Source organism: Carassius gibelio, chromosome B4 (genome assembly GCF_023724105.1).
Source record: "Carassius gibelio isolate Cgi1373 ecotype wild population from Czech Republic chromosome B4, carGib1.2-hapl.c, whole genome shotgun sequence".
Lineage (NCBI taxonomy): Eukaryota > Metazoa > Chordata > Actinopteri > Cypriniformes > Cyprinidae > Carassius > Carassius gibelio.
Window position 1 is genome coordinate 14,432,689 of NC_068399.1, and position 16,293 is coordinate 14,448,981.

Genomic DNA, 16,293 nt, shown 5'->3' on the forward strand with positions numbered 1-16,293 from the left:
ACCACAGTGCCAAAAGAAAAATAACACTCTATACCGGCCCGGTAGAGCGGGACCACCCCAGTCAAAAGGTTCCTGTCAACTCAATTACCCAGATGAGGATACTTTTAGAAGCCTTCCAGGGGTAAAATTAGCTTTTTGAGTAGTCAGTTTTTTCCTGTTTCTGTTAATCATCTGCCTTTTAAGTATAGTCAGTAATTTCTATTATCACAATCAAACACATTTCCCCCTCAAAAGGGAAGCTCTCCCTGTGGTATATAAAAAGATTTTCTTTTAAAAATCCATAAAAAGGAAGTAAAAAAAAAAAGATTATAATTAGAATCTGTGGGGACATTAAATTTGAAAGAAATACAAAACAATAGTAAGCAGTTTTGATATTGCAATGTGTACTTTCACAATACACCATGAATATTTAATATGAATATTATCTTTTTACTTTCTGAACATATGCTCAAAAAGGATAAAAAATACATATTTTTTTTCATATATATATATATATATATATATATATATATATATATATATATATATATATATATATATATATTTTTTTTTTTTTTTCTTGGTTAATTAATCTTTTCCTCACTGTATTCTTTAGAGTGCCATGAATACAATAGTACATTAATATAATAATAATAAAATTTCATAGTGCCGTGGTATAGCCATCACTGTACCACCACAGTACATTTTATCCCCCCCCCCACATAATTATATATATATATATATATATATATATATATATATATTTATATATATATAATTGGTACCTCTGAAGAACATATTGTGTTTGTCTGCACATGTAAACATTAACAAGCAAGAATATTAACAAATGGTGTGCATATGCTTCACTTCACTTCATTTGCCACTGCTATGTAATATTCGTGTACTATTGAGTCTATTAAAATATTGCATAAATCACAGCTGACATGAATGGAAGAGATCACTCTTGTTAACTGCCGGGGTTTCCATTTCAGTCATAAAGGCGTTTTAAATGTCTGAGTTGATGAACAAACATATATTGGTGCATTCCCCACCCTTACAATTATTTTGCATATACAAATATTTTTTTTTCTTTTTTTTTGCATGCAATACGACACTCTGATACAGCTCTGCCAAAACACATTTTTTATAGGTTTGTTTGTTTTATGTAATCATATATTTAATACTACTTCCCCGTGTTCTGTATCAACCCTAAACAGCACCTTTGTATGTAGACAACTGCTGTGCATTTTCCCTTTGCTGCCCCGTATAAATGACGTCATGCTGCAGCTCCGTGGCTGACGTCGCTCGCTCTCGCGATATTTCGGCATCGAGCAGGTTTTGAGCCTAACCCCCCTCCCACGCCCCAGCGCGCCGTGTCGGGATAGTGGCAGTATAAAGTATATCTTCCAGCCGAGACAGATAAGAAGCGCCAGGCTAAAGAGGGGATGAAGATGGCGGACGCCAAGCAGAAGAGGAACGAGCAGTTGAAGCGCTGGATAGGATCGGAGACGGACCTCGAGCCGCCCGTCCTGAAGAAGAAGAAGACGAAGGTGAAGTTCGACGAAGGCGCCGTGTTTCTGGCCGCCTGCTCGAGCGGCGATACAGAGGAGGTGCTGCGGATGCTCGACCGCGGCGCGGACATCAACTACGCCAATGTTGACGGACTCACTGCTCTGCACCAGGTGAGTTAAGAGCGGCTCAGAGCCGTGTCTCGGGACGGTTTGCTGGCTGGCTGTGTTTACTCAGACCGACACCACCACCGTCATCATCATCATCCTCTTCGGCGGGCCGTTTTGCGGAACCACGTAACGTTAGCCGCTGAAGCTAATCAGGCTCTGATTGAAACGGGTATTAGCTTTTACGCGCACTGTGCCGGATCAATGAAGCCGGAATAATCATATTTGTGTGTAAATGAGTTTGTGAGGGCAGGAAGAGGACTGTCTTGACCGATCCTCGGGTGTGTGTGTGTGTGTTAGCTACTGATTAGCCTGTTAGCATCTAGGTGTAAGTAGATCTACAGCACAGTAACCGTTGAATCTGTTAATAAACTAAACTGGTGAATGTACGTGGGTTATGTTATGTACGGATTCACGGAGCCGACTCGTAGATGTGTTTTGATCCGCGGGTCACCATTGAAATTACGCTGTTAAAGCGCATAGCAACCAGTTAGCACGGCTGTGTATTTGGAAAGATGCTAGATGGTTGACACGTATGTTGCGTTTGAGATTACCAACTGAAAATGTGGCTTTATGGGTGAAGATTCTGTGTAATAGGGTTTTTTTTTTGTGTGGGAGGGTGAGTTATTATATTTAAACGAGACCGAGCGCGATAAAGGTAGAAGTCGCGCGGTTTAAAACGAATAATCCGTTCGAAAAACTACAATGCTTTAATAATATAAGTTAGTCGTTCATGTTGTAACAAACCCGTGTTTCTGATTTACTCGTGTGAAACTTCAAGGATTATATTTGTCAGAATGACCGCTCCAGTCACCATTCTCTTTCAAAGAGTCTTTTTCATACAATGGCGACTTGCGCTGTCAGTTCTCTAACGTTAAATTATTCTTTCTTGTCATCCACAATGAGAAAAAAGTACTCTAAGTCAGTACGTTTGGAAACACCATAGATTCAAGTAAATCCTGACACAGTTTTCCATGAATTATTAGTGAACTGTAGCTTTAAGACGTTGTTTCCTTGGCTTGACTGTAAACGTCCGTGAAAGATGCGTCACTTTAGTTTTTTCACTAATAACCGTTTCACGCATTAATGTTTTTGCAAAAAAAAGTATGTGAGGTACTGGCAAAGATATGAGTGTGGTTGCGAGCGAATGCAATTTCTGTCAATTTATCAATCGTTTTTTTCTAGGAAAATATGAAGGCACAACTACATTTTGTGCTTCATATTTACCTGTTAATGAACGTATATTATCTTAAAATGTTATTGCGAAGCAAAGTCTATTGAGTAATTCAAAGCCAAAGAGCATTAAATTAACAGTTCGAAATGTCACAATAGTCTAGTCTAGAAGTATCATGCAATTTGAGCTGGAAAAAGTGGCATGTGACATTGAAAACCGTAATATCTAAAGCCCTACAGTGAGTCTTGTGGGCTGTAAGTGACTGCAGGAGGTTGTCTGTACAGGCTCATGCGTTTAAAAGCACTTGCCTTTTTTTGGGCCGGTGTTCAGACAGGGGGAGGAAAGAATTTGGATGCAGCTCTTGAGACCTAACCATGACTGGAGAGGCTCCTTTCTCTATTGGGTCTGCTGTGTGTGTTTATGTATGCGGTCATGGAGAGTTTTAGCATGTGACCTGCAGGCAGTGAGTGAGTTCATAGCGAATGGTATTTGCTTTTAAACATGCTGATCTCGCTGTAGAAGACGCATAGGTTGAGTTGTGTTGGAGGCGTTTTGTATATAAATTATGTGCATGTACTAGCTCTTGAAATTATGCTTGGTTTGATGATTGCATCAAGAAATGAGAATTTGCGTGTTCACAAAAATGGGTCACAGGTCTCCTCTAACAAGGGGAATTGGTTGCAACTAACAGTATAATTGTATGTAGTTTGTGGGATGGCTTCTAAAAATATGAAACTTTTCAAGTAGAGGAGAAGATGCTTCCTGCATTTTGTTACTGGCATCAAATCAATGCGTACATATCTTAGTGAAGAGCTGTCATCGGACTATTTGATGATCTCGTATGTGACTTGTTCGCTTTTCCGTTTTTATTATTACAAAAACTGAGTAAGTTGTTGTTGCGGATGTAGCATTTACATTTACTAGAAAAACCTGAGGATTAAACAAGCGGCTTGTCCTGTTGTTGCTCAATTTCGCTAGTACACAATGATTAATTACACTTTTATTGTGTTCCCCTGTTTAAATGCATGAGTGTTGCGCTGCAGGACTTCGAATTGAACAATTCCCTTTTATTTTGGTATCTTTACACTTGCCAGTCCTCAGCTTCACTTTAGAGTGTTCACACCAGCAAAAGTTGGTTCAGGCAGTGTTTTGGTCACCCTGGGCTCTCCCAGCATACCCTGGTTTCACACACAGGGTCTAGGAGGAGGAAATAGACAGCTGCATCCCCTATGTAGTGTAGTTTACTCATAGCAATGTTTTGACTGAGCTACAATTAGGTTTAATTGTTTTTACTCATGCAAAACGAAGTATTTACTGCTCATTTTCATATTAGTCGCAGAACTTAGCCTAATGCTTTGTTGAAGATTAAAAGCATGTGACTCATACTTGAAGGTAGCACTGGGACCTGATTGGGTTTATGATTCGTCCCCATCGGGACAGTTTCCCTGCATCTGTGCTGAAACAGGTAGTGACCTCACTTTCAGCACACTGCTGTGTTTATCCAGGGAGGGTCATGGTGTGCTGGTTCCAGTGATTACAGTAGCAGTATGGCTGGGGTTATAAATATCACATGCAGACTGGCCTGCAGGCAAGTGCAAGAACGCTAACTTTAGCACCCAGTCAACCCACATTCTGGGCTGCTCAATCTCATAGTTAAGAAACCCGGCATGGGCTTCTGTTGTCTGTTCTTTGCTCATGTTGTTCAGATTGAGGTTTCAAATCGAAAGTCTCTCACTTTGTCAAAGACATGACATAGTTTGTAGTGCATGTGCATGTTTGAATCAGTCTTGCATCATGTTGTGATCTTCCTTTTTTGCTCCCAATTCCTTGTGCTTCTCAATTGTTACAAAAATGTAGAAGATGATTTTTAAAAATGACTAGAAATGATCCATAAATTAGTGAACATTGAAAAGCCCAGGTAAATATACACCCCCCAAACTCAAGTAATTAAAGAATTTTTTTTTTTTACAGCCATTGCTGTAAATAAGTGAGTCATAAGTGTAACATTAATAGTAAGTTTGAGTAAATATTGATTGTGAACAACCGTTGTTTTTGCATCATTTCCATAATATGATTATATTTTTTTTATCAGATGTATAGCAATGTATGCTTTAATGAAGGCTATTTTTACAACCTTTGATTTGACATTTCCGTAATATAATTTTAAAATGTAGCTTAAAAAGTTTTTCGACATCAATGCAGTGTTTTAATAGTTGTTAAAAAAGGTCCTTAAAATATATGCATTTAATTTTTTTTAATGTTTATAACTATATTCAAACACATTTTGCATAAAAAATTTAACAACCTGTGTACTGACATTATTTCTCTGATATAATAAAAAAAAAAAAATGTGTAATGATTTATAACAAACTATTTAGAGTGCTATGAAACTATTTACTTAGAACAAAGTAAATTAGTTTTTATGCTTCTAATCATGTGAAATGTTACCCAGTTTGACGTGAGGGCCTTTCACTCCCCTTTAGTTCCAGAACTAAATGTACAGTACTAAAGTCCTGGGACGATTTGGCACAAGCTATTTCCCAGTACCATTTAAAGGGTTGCATTCGCACTGACCATGTATGTTAGGATGTGACATAAGCTGGTCCACAGCAATGTCAGTTGTGCGTGGCGTTCAACAACGTTAACAAAGAAGAATAACAACAGGAGGATGAAGGACGCTGGGATCGAAGCTGTGTTTTTGTCGTGTCTCGCGGGTTTGACTATAATAGACATGGAATGACGACGTATACGTAAAGCGATTGAAAGAACTTCACTTCACTTCAGTGACCGTCCTTTTATCGCTATCATGGTGGTTAAGGGCCTTTTCGAACGCTTTTGGCCAATCAATGTCTACTTGCATCAGGGTTAGTACCAGTTGTGCTGCTTAGACCCTGCTCAGGAGTAGGAGCGAATTTGGTTCTCGAAAAAGGTAGTCTGGTACCAAAACGCCCAAAAGTGGGTGGTTCCATTAGTTCTGGTACTATAAAAGGTTCCTGCCATGCGAAAGGCCTTATATTCTCATGAAATTCTCCCTTATAGGTGTGATGACAGAAATATGGTGTGTCTTTCATGTATAGAATCATTCCAGTGAACCAGAAAATGCTTGGATTTATCTAGTGGCTCAACAACTTTGTGGAGGCGGTATGCAAAGAGAGGCGAGGAACAGCAGATTACACTCGAGGCCCAGAGCGTTGGTGTCTGCAAGACTGTTCCTTAATGTTTTCCAAGGATGAGTGTTTCATAACCACAATATCTTTCTAATTTAAGGTTTACATGCACATAATCTGTTCGCCTCGGTGTGTAGGCACAGCCTGGCGGCAGCCTTGTTATCTGAGACGTGTCATTTATGGCACAGGTGGAATCTCCTGCAGTGCTGTCATCCGTCAGAGTTTATGTAGGTTTCAGTAAGAAGGTAGGTGAAGATATGTGGTTGTGTGTCGGGTGGGAAGGGTTGTGGCTGTGTCGTTCTGTGCCCGCATTCCTGTCGTGTCTCTCTTTGGAAACCATAGCAGTCCCAGAATTCCTCAGCTGTCACTTAAGCCCCCCAGCCAAAACAGCCTCCACCTCCACAGTCACGCCGTTTTACTCCCAAACAGAGGCACATGATGAGGCATAATTAAGCAGCTCATTAGGCAAACGACAATGCATTTCTCTCGTTCATTTGTTTTTGTTTTTAATGTGTCATTCTGTGATAGATGTGCCAGACTGCATATTGTTGCATGGGTCTGTCGTGTTTTCTTTTAAACAGTAGTTTCAGCAGTTTTACGAAGAGGTGATTCATAGAGATGGCATAATAATTTGTGAGTTGATCTGACACCGTTCAGGAAGCGAAACAGCAGCTCAAGGAAATTACGCCTTAGACGGTGTGATTTAGGGCTGTCAAAATTGCTCAAAAATGACGTTTGAATATTCCCTCTAAAAAATACACGAATATTCGAACATCTGGTTGCGCATGTTGTCAATGACGCGCATTACGTCAATAACAGGCCAAAATAATACAAAGAGACATGTATAGATAGTCTATTTAAGTTTAAACATATATGACAACGTATTACCTACACAAAAACAAGGAAATGTCCAAGACTGCAGACCTCACGCTCTCTCACCCTCAGGTTCTCTGCGCATAATGGTTTAAATCAACAAACAAATTTTTGTGCAAGTAATTTAAGGTCGCGACTGTTGTTCCAAATATAGCATTCTTCATTCAGTGATTGAAACAAATGTTATTAATATTAACTGAAGTTTTACAGCATATAGAACTGACACTGAATGCTCAGAGCGAGCTGTGCTGTGGTAAACATGGAACTTTTCTTTGACATGAAACGATAAATAATCAAATCTCGGTTCCATTGCTTGACAGAACTCCCCGAAGCATGCCCCATCCGCGATACTGATCGGTCTCATGAATTTACAAATGAACAAAATTAATTTATCCGTTATGGCCTCTTGTCGTGTTGCAGACAAAGAGCTTGCGGCGGGCGATGCAAAGTAACGTTAAGTGTCAAGACGTGACTGTTTAGCTGGGGTTCCACACATTATGCCATGCTCATTCGGGTGCACATTTCTGAGATGTGACCTCATGTTGCTAGTGGTCGAATGGTATGCTAACTGTATCTTAAATAGCTTGCATACAACTTTATCTCGCGGGTCAACAATTTTACCTCATTTTCTCTGCTGCGGTCGAGTTGGGCTCTGAACTTGCTGGCATCTTCCATGAATCTTCCGTCAACTTTCATCAGTGATGCTGTGCCAGACAGTGCGACTCCTGTGACCTGTCCCTGAACCCTCAGGCGCGCTAGCGCCCACTCGCAAAGCAGACAACCACGCCTCTACTACTACGGGCCTTTTTTTCCACATTTCTTTTTTATTAGAATATTAATTTTCACCTTGGAAATTCGTTTTTTTTTTTACTATTCGAATATATATTCAAATTTAGAATATTCGTTGACAGCCCTAGTGTAATTTGGTTACATTTCTGTCGTCATGTTTAGCGAAAAATGAAAATTCTGTCATTTACTGACCACATGTCTTTCCCACCCTGTATGACGTTCGTTCTATTGATAAAACTCAAAAACAGAATATTTGTACCTAGTAAGCGTTCTATAACAATAAGTCTTCATGAGAAGAGTAGCAATGGCTACATCTACATGCACAATTTGTTTCAATTTGACTTAATTTATTCCGATTTATGAATCTGAATGTAGTGTTTAGTAGGGCTGTGATGATAAATTGATGCATAATCTAATCATGGATAGATTCTGAGATCTTCCAAATGCATTGCAATTCTCTTTGGAATCGATTCTGAGATTAATCTAATCTAGTCTAACTCTAATCTAGTTTATTTCCGCACCCTCAGCAGCTCATGAAGAGGCATGCAGAAAGATCGCTTGTGCGTTCGCCTTAGTCATGTTATTTCACCTCAGCTCAGAATGCTTTTATGACGTAAACCCAGTCCACTCTGAACACCCTTGTAATTCGCTTTAACCTTTTCTAATTTTCTGAATGATTATTTTAGGTTCAAGTGTGTGTAAGACAGGGTTGGTCGGGTAAACGGTGGACGTGAAAGTTGTCGTGTGGCGACACATCAGCTAAAGACTGTTTACTGTCAGGGATTTGTGGTGTCATGCCGCATCACATCCAGTGTAGATAGCATCACTGATTAAAATGAGCTCTACTGACTTGTCTATATATAATGAAGATAAATCAGTGGTTCTATAGTATTTTGTTGCGCCGGGCCACTTGCAACCGGTGTAGAAACGGTGTTAGGAATAACATTGTCCATTTTAAAGTTTTCACTGTAGACATCGCCCAAACTTAGTATAAGGATTTGGAAACAAGCAGATTACGGCTGTTTCTAAAGCATGCAGCGCCATCTGTTGTTCAAGACTAAGCTCAGAATGGACTTGAGAAAGAATCGCGATGGATTTGAAAAATCTGCTGAATCATTTCTCTGTTTGAGATGCGTTTAATTATTTTCCCAGTCCTAGTTGTTTACCTGAACGCTGAATAAAGTGATCGGGTTGATGTGCACGTTTATGTCACAGGCTTCAAATCGGAATAGATATTTTTTAACATGCGTACACGGCACAAATATAGTTTCCCAATGTTTGCACAGAATAAGCACTCTCCTACACTGTTTCTTCATTTGTTTTAAACAGCGGAATTCATATTGATCCATTTCTGCGTGTCATACGTCATTACGCTATTTCTCCATCATTACACATGTGCAGTGATTTCTGTTTCGGGTTTTCAATTTGATCAAGCACTCACATGCGCTCTCAATTGTGTTAGAAAAGGAATAAATCAACCCTTTCAATCCGCTCATAGTTTGGTTCTGATCGAGCCCAGTCGGATAGATTAAGGTGTTTACATTAAGGCTTTTCAGGCCGATTGAGCCGTCAATCCGATTACAAATGAATTATTTAGTTGCATGAAAACGTAGCTAGTGTTTGAATTAGTGAGCGATGCAATCTGATATTTGAATTAATGGATCTGATTAACACAACCGGTTTAAATGATTTGTTCATGAATCAGATTGATATGTTCAACTCACTCAATGTGATTTATCAGTAAATAACAATATATTCCTCGTACAAATCTATCATTTTAGTTTTGAAAAAATGCACTGCATCTGAATATGCCTACTTCTGTATATAGTAGGCGACATGACATAAATGTGAAATAAGTATGTTCAAATTCAAAAGCTGCTATCTGAGGTGTACATCCTTTGGAGACTTTTCAACCTCTGACGCTCTGAGAAATTGAGTTGAGATGTTCTTGAAGTTTGTTTGATGAAGAAGCTACTCAGTGTGCAGTTTCAGATTCATACTTTGTTATAAGTGCAAAGTGTCATTTGGACTACTTTGATTCCTCTGTAGACTTAAGCATTGTTTTTTTTGTGGTAGAAAGAAAGGCATATGGGGTTGTAACCACGTGAGTGGGTGTAAATAATTTATTTTCGAACGAACTATTCTTTTAACGGCTCTGTCATCGCTCCTAGTCATAGTAGTGCAACATGATTATCTCAGCATGCATTGTGAATCCTGAGATTCCCAGCTGTGTCTTAAGCCGCCCAGTTGGCGTGTCAGAGCTGAAATCTTGTGTTGATACTCAAAGAAACACTCCTCAGGATTCCTCTTTTTGTTGTGAACCTTTTGTTCGTGAGGTCTTGTTTTATTCTGTATATTGTGAGTCAGCATGGACAGCCCAGTCATTCTTGTGTAGCTGTAATAGATGTGAGTGATTCAGAACGATCAAAACCAAAGAGGATGTGGTGTTTATTTAATCTCATTTGAATCTTATTGGAGAATTGCCATTGCTGAATTCGCCAGCTTATGCCAGGTTTATTTAGAATGCCTAGATAAACTGGATGTCATATTGTAAAATAAATATTTGACAGGAATTTGCAGGATGCCACTTTTCACCTGATCGGAGTAGGAGTTGCTTTGCATCAGGACCTGAAATCTAAAAGCAGGTCAAGGTAATTTGGGACTTAAATTGGTCTTAAATTAGCCTGGGTTCCTGGGAAACCGGGAGATGTGATTCTGTGTTCATTACCCGTTCTCTAAAATGAGTAAAGGGCTCTCCCCTTATGAAAACTTAACATTTTAACCCCCATTTCTAACACTAGAGCTGAGCAATATTGTGATATTGATTAGATTTTTGTGTCATGGATTAGATTTTTGTGTCTCATATGTCTTAATGATTATTAAATTGTGAATTTTTTTTTTAATTAACTTTTAGTGATGCTTTCCAGTATAATGGTAATAATACAGTATTCTTCTTATATTGTTTAATATAGCCTATTTAAAAAAAAAATATATATATATAATCACCATACGGAATGGGTCAAAAATGGTGTCCATGGAGACTTTGAAACTTAAGTGGAAAGAGATTTTTCTTTTCAACAATTGTTCACTTTATTATGGCAAAAAGAGCTTTGAATTGGTTCTTGTAACTAGTAAACTCAAGTGTGAACAAGTGGATTTTACAGGTTTTTCCTAAATCATTCAGCCCAAAGAGGATGGTTTACACTCAAGCCCTTTTTGGTTACACTTTAGTTTAGGGACTGGTTCTCACTGTTAACCGACTGTTAACTACAACTTTTGCCTCCAACTCCTAAATTTTAAGTTTGAGTAGGATTAAGGGATCTAATATGATCATGCAGAACAAAGCAATAATGTGTTTTATAAGTAGTAATATGCATGCTAATACGCAGCTAGTTAATAGTGAGAATTTTACCCTTAATATTCCTAATCCTAACAATAATCAACCTAATCTTTTTTAAATTATTATTATTATTATTTCAATACAGAGCCTATTCAGTTCTTGTTCTGTCTTGCGAAACATACTAGACATTATTTGACTAATATTTTCGGATTTCTCTTTATTTCCATTGCCATTTGGGTTAAATCATAATGTCAGTTTGGCTGATGACGGTCATAGTAATATTATGTAAAAGGCTGATGGAGTCATGTTTTCTCTGTGTCAGTGTGTAAGCTCCAGCCTAAAGGAAATTAGTCCTGACATAAATTAGGTGTGTGGGTCCTTATTTCCTCTTGGTTGGCGCAAGAGCACGCTTTGCCATGAGCCAAAAACTGGCATCAGCACATGGATTTTGGCTTTGACGGAACCATAACTAAGGAATTATGGTTATTACGAGACACTGTACAAGCTGAAGACAGGTCAGTGGTTTTGTGTTTAAGGTATGAAATAATTTATGGATATAATTTAACACAGTGGGTGGTTTATTAAATTGTAATGCCATTCAGTTTGGTGTTTTCTGGTTCAGTAGGTGCAAAGTATTTTGATGCCATTTTGTCTTAAATAATTCATGTTAATTGTTTTTAAATTGTTTTTTTTTCATGCTGTCCATCACATCACCAGGTTTCTCATGCATATGTAATGGATATGTAATTTGCATGTCAATCAATTATTCATTGTTTACGGGAAGTGGGTGGAGGTTGTCAAGACAGATCATCATGGTACAGGTTTTAATCAAAGGTTAGCGGTTTAGGTTTTTGTTGCATTGAAATATTATGCCAAGAAGGAAATAAAATGATACTTGGCTGTCACTGTGTAGTCATCAAAGTCTGTGTACTGCTTGATTGACATGCTAATATTAGAAACTGGAACGCCAGCCGTTCATGTTTTACAGTTTCTAATAAGCAGGTTTGTCCCTGTCAGGCAGGCGGTGTTGAGATATTTTCAGTTGTATGTTTGAAAGGAACCCATAATCAAGGGCAGGAAGTCTGTTGAAGACATAGAGCTACCGCGTGGTCATCAGTTGGCTCTGAACACGTTGACTTGTCTTCCATGCTAAAATTGGCGTCAAGAATTGCTTTTGTAATTTTGGTTTCTAAATTATTTCCAGTTGTGCTGGTAATGTAAATTCCTGGATCTTACGAAAGTGGTGGACAAGTGGCTGCTAATAAAACCGTGAAATGTGACTGTGTATATAAAACAAAAATATAAATACAGGAGCACATTCTGTGTGAATGGCCGCAAATTTCTTTCTTTGATTCCAAAATGGTTTGACTGTTGGACTTGCAGGATAATAAAATGTTTTGAATGATCGTTATTTAAAGACAAATATTAATTCTAATGCGCTGCCACCAAACTCTGAAATGTCCTCAGTCAGTTTAGATGACTATATGGCGGAGCAGGTGAACAATTTCAGACAAGCATCACTGCAGGTTCAAACTGGTTTACTTGAGGATTGCTGATGCACAAGAATGCTAAAGGAATTATTTTGACTAGAGCTTGAAGCCCACCTTGTAGTACACAAACTAAACGATTGCTGTCTTAACCTTTTATGCGCTCTCCAATCAGTATCAAGTGAGTGCTGTTCTGTGATTTTTGTTTTTCTAATTGACATTTATAGGACCGAATCACTAAGTGATTGCCACTCAATGCATTTTAGTTCAGCATCATCTTCCAGGAAGCTGTAAAAGGAATTAATTGTAAACCCAATGGCTTTCCATGTGAATGTCACATTCGTATGGATTCTCTGGCTGTCATGTTTTGAGTGAATGCTGAGACTTTCTGTAGATATGATTTGGAAAATTCTAGGCCATATTTCTGAAATCACTCCCTATACCATCATTCACTATTCATGACATAGGGAAGGAGTGATTGAAAACAAGTGAGCAAATTAGGACTGAATGAGTTGAAGTGCTGCGGAATGGCTTTCCCTTCAGAACTATATAAGGATATGATGGTTGATTTTTGGACCCAAGTGTTTTACTCTACAGAATTCCAGGGAAGTTCTCAGAAAAAGCAGAGCAACCTGTCAACTCAGATCTGGGCCAAGTGGAATGACATCAGCGTAGGTTTTCCTTCACATGCCTCTCTCTCTGTCTGTCTCTCTCTCTCTCTCTCTTTATTCTTCTCTCATAAGGATTGAGGGCAGGGCTCTGGCTGGAGAGAGGTCTGCAGGAGAGTGATAAATGGCATGCATGAATCAGTGGTCCCACTATGTGTTTGAAAGTGGCCAACATGGAATGTATCTGGCAATAACAGTAAAAAGCTGCTGTTAATATTTTTTGAGGTAAACTTAACTTTAAACTAGCCTAATTAAACAGGCAACCCATTAGTCAAGTGATGAGCAGGTTTGCGCATGGCTAGTACCTTCAATATCTTTATTTTGCTCAGCCCATCCCTACAGTGTTGGAATACATGAAGTAAAGCCGTCTGTTGGAATTAACATCATTTATTCAGTGTTTGTTTTGAAATTGTAGTAAAGGTCTTCTAAAAAACTCTCTTAAACTCCCAAGAAGCACTTTAAAATGAGCGCTTCTGTGAAAAAGAATGTTCTACCTGAAATTTACTCCTCTAATGTGTTTATGGAACAGCTCAAACAAACTTTTTTGGAAGTGAGGAACCACTTTCAAAGAGCCGAGTCGGAGTAGCTTATTTACAAGAACGGGATTAACTTTTTGCAGAGGAATGTAATGATGTGCTACACATCTCTTCCAACAGTGAGAAACTGACAGCTTTGGATGTGCTGCTTACACCCCACTCAAGACCGAAATTGACTTCTTTTATCACAGAGACGCATCCTTTATATAGATCACGATGAAGCTGCATAAAAGCGCACAGAATTCTCATGTAATTCTCACTTCCGTGCTTTAGTGTAAGATTTAATCTGACAAAATAGATATCATTTGCTTTACTGCAGCAATGTAATTGCATTAAGATGTGGTGTAAGTTTAGAGGTCCAACAAGAGGATTTAATGCAAAAAAGTTATCTTTAGTACGGAGTAGTATAAATAAGAGTAATGTTGCTCAAAGCAAATGACAATTGTTGTCTGACGGTATGTTAAAAGTGATGCTTCAACCCTCTAAGGACACCTTGGAAACTGAATCACCATTGCATGTTGTGTTGACAAAGGGGTGGAGGATAAATATCGACCAATAATTAATGCGCATCTTGTCAGTTAAGCCGGTTCTCTAATCCGTGGTAAATTCCATCACCTTCGTGATTTCACATAGAGCTGCGTTTACTACACATTGTTGTTAGCTACGCAAATCCACGTTAATTATCAGCGACATGATGGAATTTACCACTGATTAGAAAACCAGCTTTACTAACAAGATTAATTATTAATTATTGGCTGATATTTATCTTGCACCCCTAGTGGTGACTGTTGTGTAAGTTTTATGTTCAATTTGCGTTAAACTGACAAAAACAAAGAGTTAGAAGCTGAAATGACCAACACAAAAACAGTGATTTTGTTTACCTTGCTGTTGTACCTTTTCAAGCCCTGTTGGATGATAGATCCTCTCTGTAGTCACCCTTACTTGATTTTTTTGATCATTATGAATCAGGGTCACGCAAATGTTAAGTCACAACAGAGGACAACCTCTTATAAATTTACAAATGACTTGTCAGCGTGTGTGTGGGCGTGGTACGTCATGCGGGCTGACGTGATCGTGAATTGCTCTCTTGTCCAGATGGAGCCAATCAAATGTTTAGAGCTTGTAGTTTGCAGTCACCAGATGTCGGAATGCTTGTTTGGGTTTTTCACAGATTGGAGATGAGAAATACAAGTGGATGAGGGAAAACATGTACACAAATGTATTCAGTTCAGCAGCAGGCATTTGGGGCGAAGGTCAGCTGCTTCTGGCGGTCAGTTGAGAGAGTGGAAAAGGGTGTTGAAAAATCCCTTTGTCAGAGCAACAGGAAGTGAGTGTTTATTTTTTTTCATTTCCTCACCAAGGCGTTACAAGTTATCTTCATCCACCCCTAGAGTTGGCTTTTAATTATCACTCTTTTTGTGCATTTATACTCTTGTACTAGTCTTGCATCATCTTAGCGCCTACACACTTCATTCAACTGGTAAGAGTGTTTAGCTAGGATGTGGAGTAAGGGTTTCCAGTCCTGCTCCTGGAAGGCCATTTTTAATGCTAAGTGTAGTTCCAAACTTTTAAAACACTTGCCTGGGTGTTTCTAGTAGTAGTCTTGAACGTGTGTTCACCAAGGGTTAAAGCTAAACCCTACAGCTGGGGTTCTCAACTCTGGCCCTCAAGGTCCACGTTCCTGTTCGATTAGGGTTGGAGCTAAACTCTGCAGGAAAGTGGACACTGAGGGCCAGAGTTTAGAACCCCTGCCCTACAGAATTCCACACACCTAATGTAGAGGAAAATGGAAGACTGTTTTTTTTTTTTTGGCAAGTCAAAGACATTTTAAATTGGGCTGCAAAGAACTCTCATGTAGGCATCCACTGACCAATGAGAATCCTGGATAGGTAGGTCCAGTTGTTCTTGTGGAATTCCAATTTAGTCTTGGTTTCAAGCTGACCTAAATCTTTTAGCACCCCATTCAAAATGTACCCTACAAATTCCAATCATCATATCAAATGCTTAATAACGCATGCAAAATACACTCATCTGCTATTCCAGAACTACTGCATCCTTCCTAATGTTTACACACAAAACATTAAAATGGCCTTTCTCTTGCTTACTTTCTCTCTTTCATAGCTTCCTTCCTCCCCAGTGATCTATGTCCTGTCATCATCAGCAGTAGCTCCGCCTGTGGAGGAAGGCACATAGTCAGCTGGCCCTCAGCATCTCCTAACCCTCGTCTTTCAGGGATGTTAATTAAGCAGCTCCCTGGAGCATGACAGATCATAGGCGCTGACACTGCTGCAAGCCCTCAAACCTGACCGGACCCTTAACCATGCACATCCAAACAAATGGCATAGGTATGTCGAGGCCACCCTGAAGTCACCATTGCTGATCTGTGTTTCCTGTGATAATATATATATAGATCCAGCATGTTAATAGGCAAAAGTTAACTGGGTAATTCCATAAGAAATAAAGTGCAGAAACTACCTTTAGCTTATTACTTATTATTTATTTAATTTTTTGTATATTCAGTGAATATAGTTTTAATACAAATGCTATTGATATTTTAAAAAAATGAACAGTAAAGCTTTTTTTGTCAATCAGATGTAGACCTAA

General features: G+C 38.8%; 1 protein-coding gene across 5 annotated transcripts in view; it reads left to right on the forward strand.

The window, feature by feature from the left end:
* Positions 1 to 1,327: 1,327 nt before the first annotated feature.
* The window catches only part of LOC127956609 (protein phosphatase 1 regulatory subunit 12A), a 65,586-nt gene continuing 50,620 nt past the window's right edge, over positions 1,328 to 16,293 (forward strand). For 3 of the 5 annotated variants that reach the window (XM_052554658.1, XM_052554660.1, XM_052554659.1), the window contains exon 1: positions 1,329 to 1,661. In XM_052554658.1, the coding sequence (XP_052410618.1) occupies positions 1,425 to 1,661 (237 nt within the window). In that variant the 5' untranslated portion in view covers positions 1,329 to 1,424. Of the gene's footprint in view, positions 1,662 to 16,293 lie in introns of all 5 variants that reach the window. The other 2 variants (XM_052554656.1, XM_052554657.1) reach the window with 2 other exon arrangements.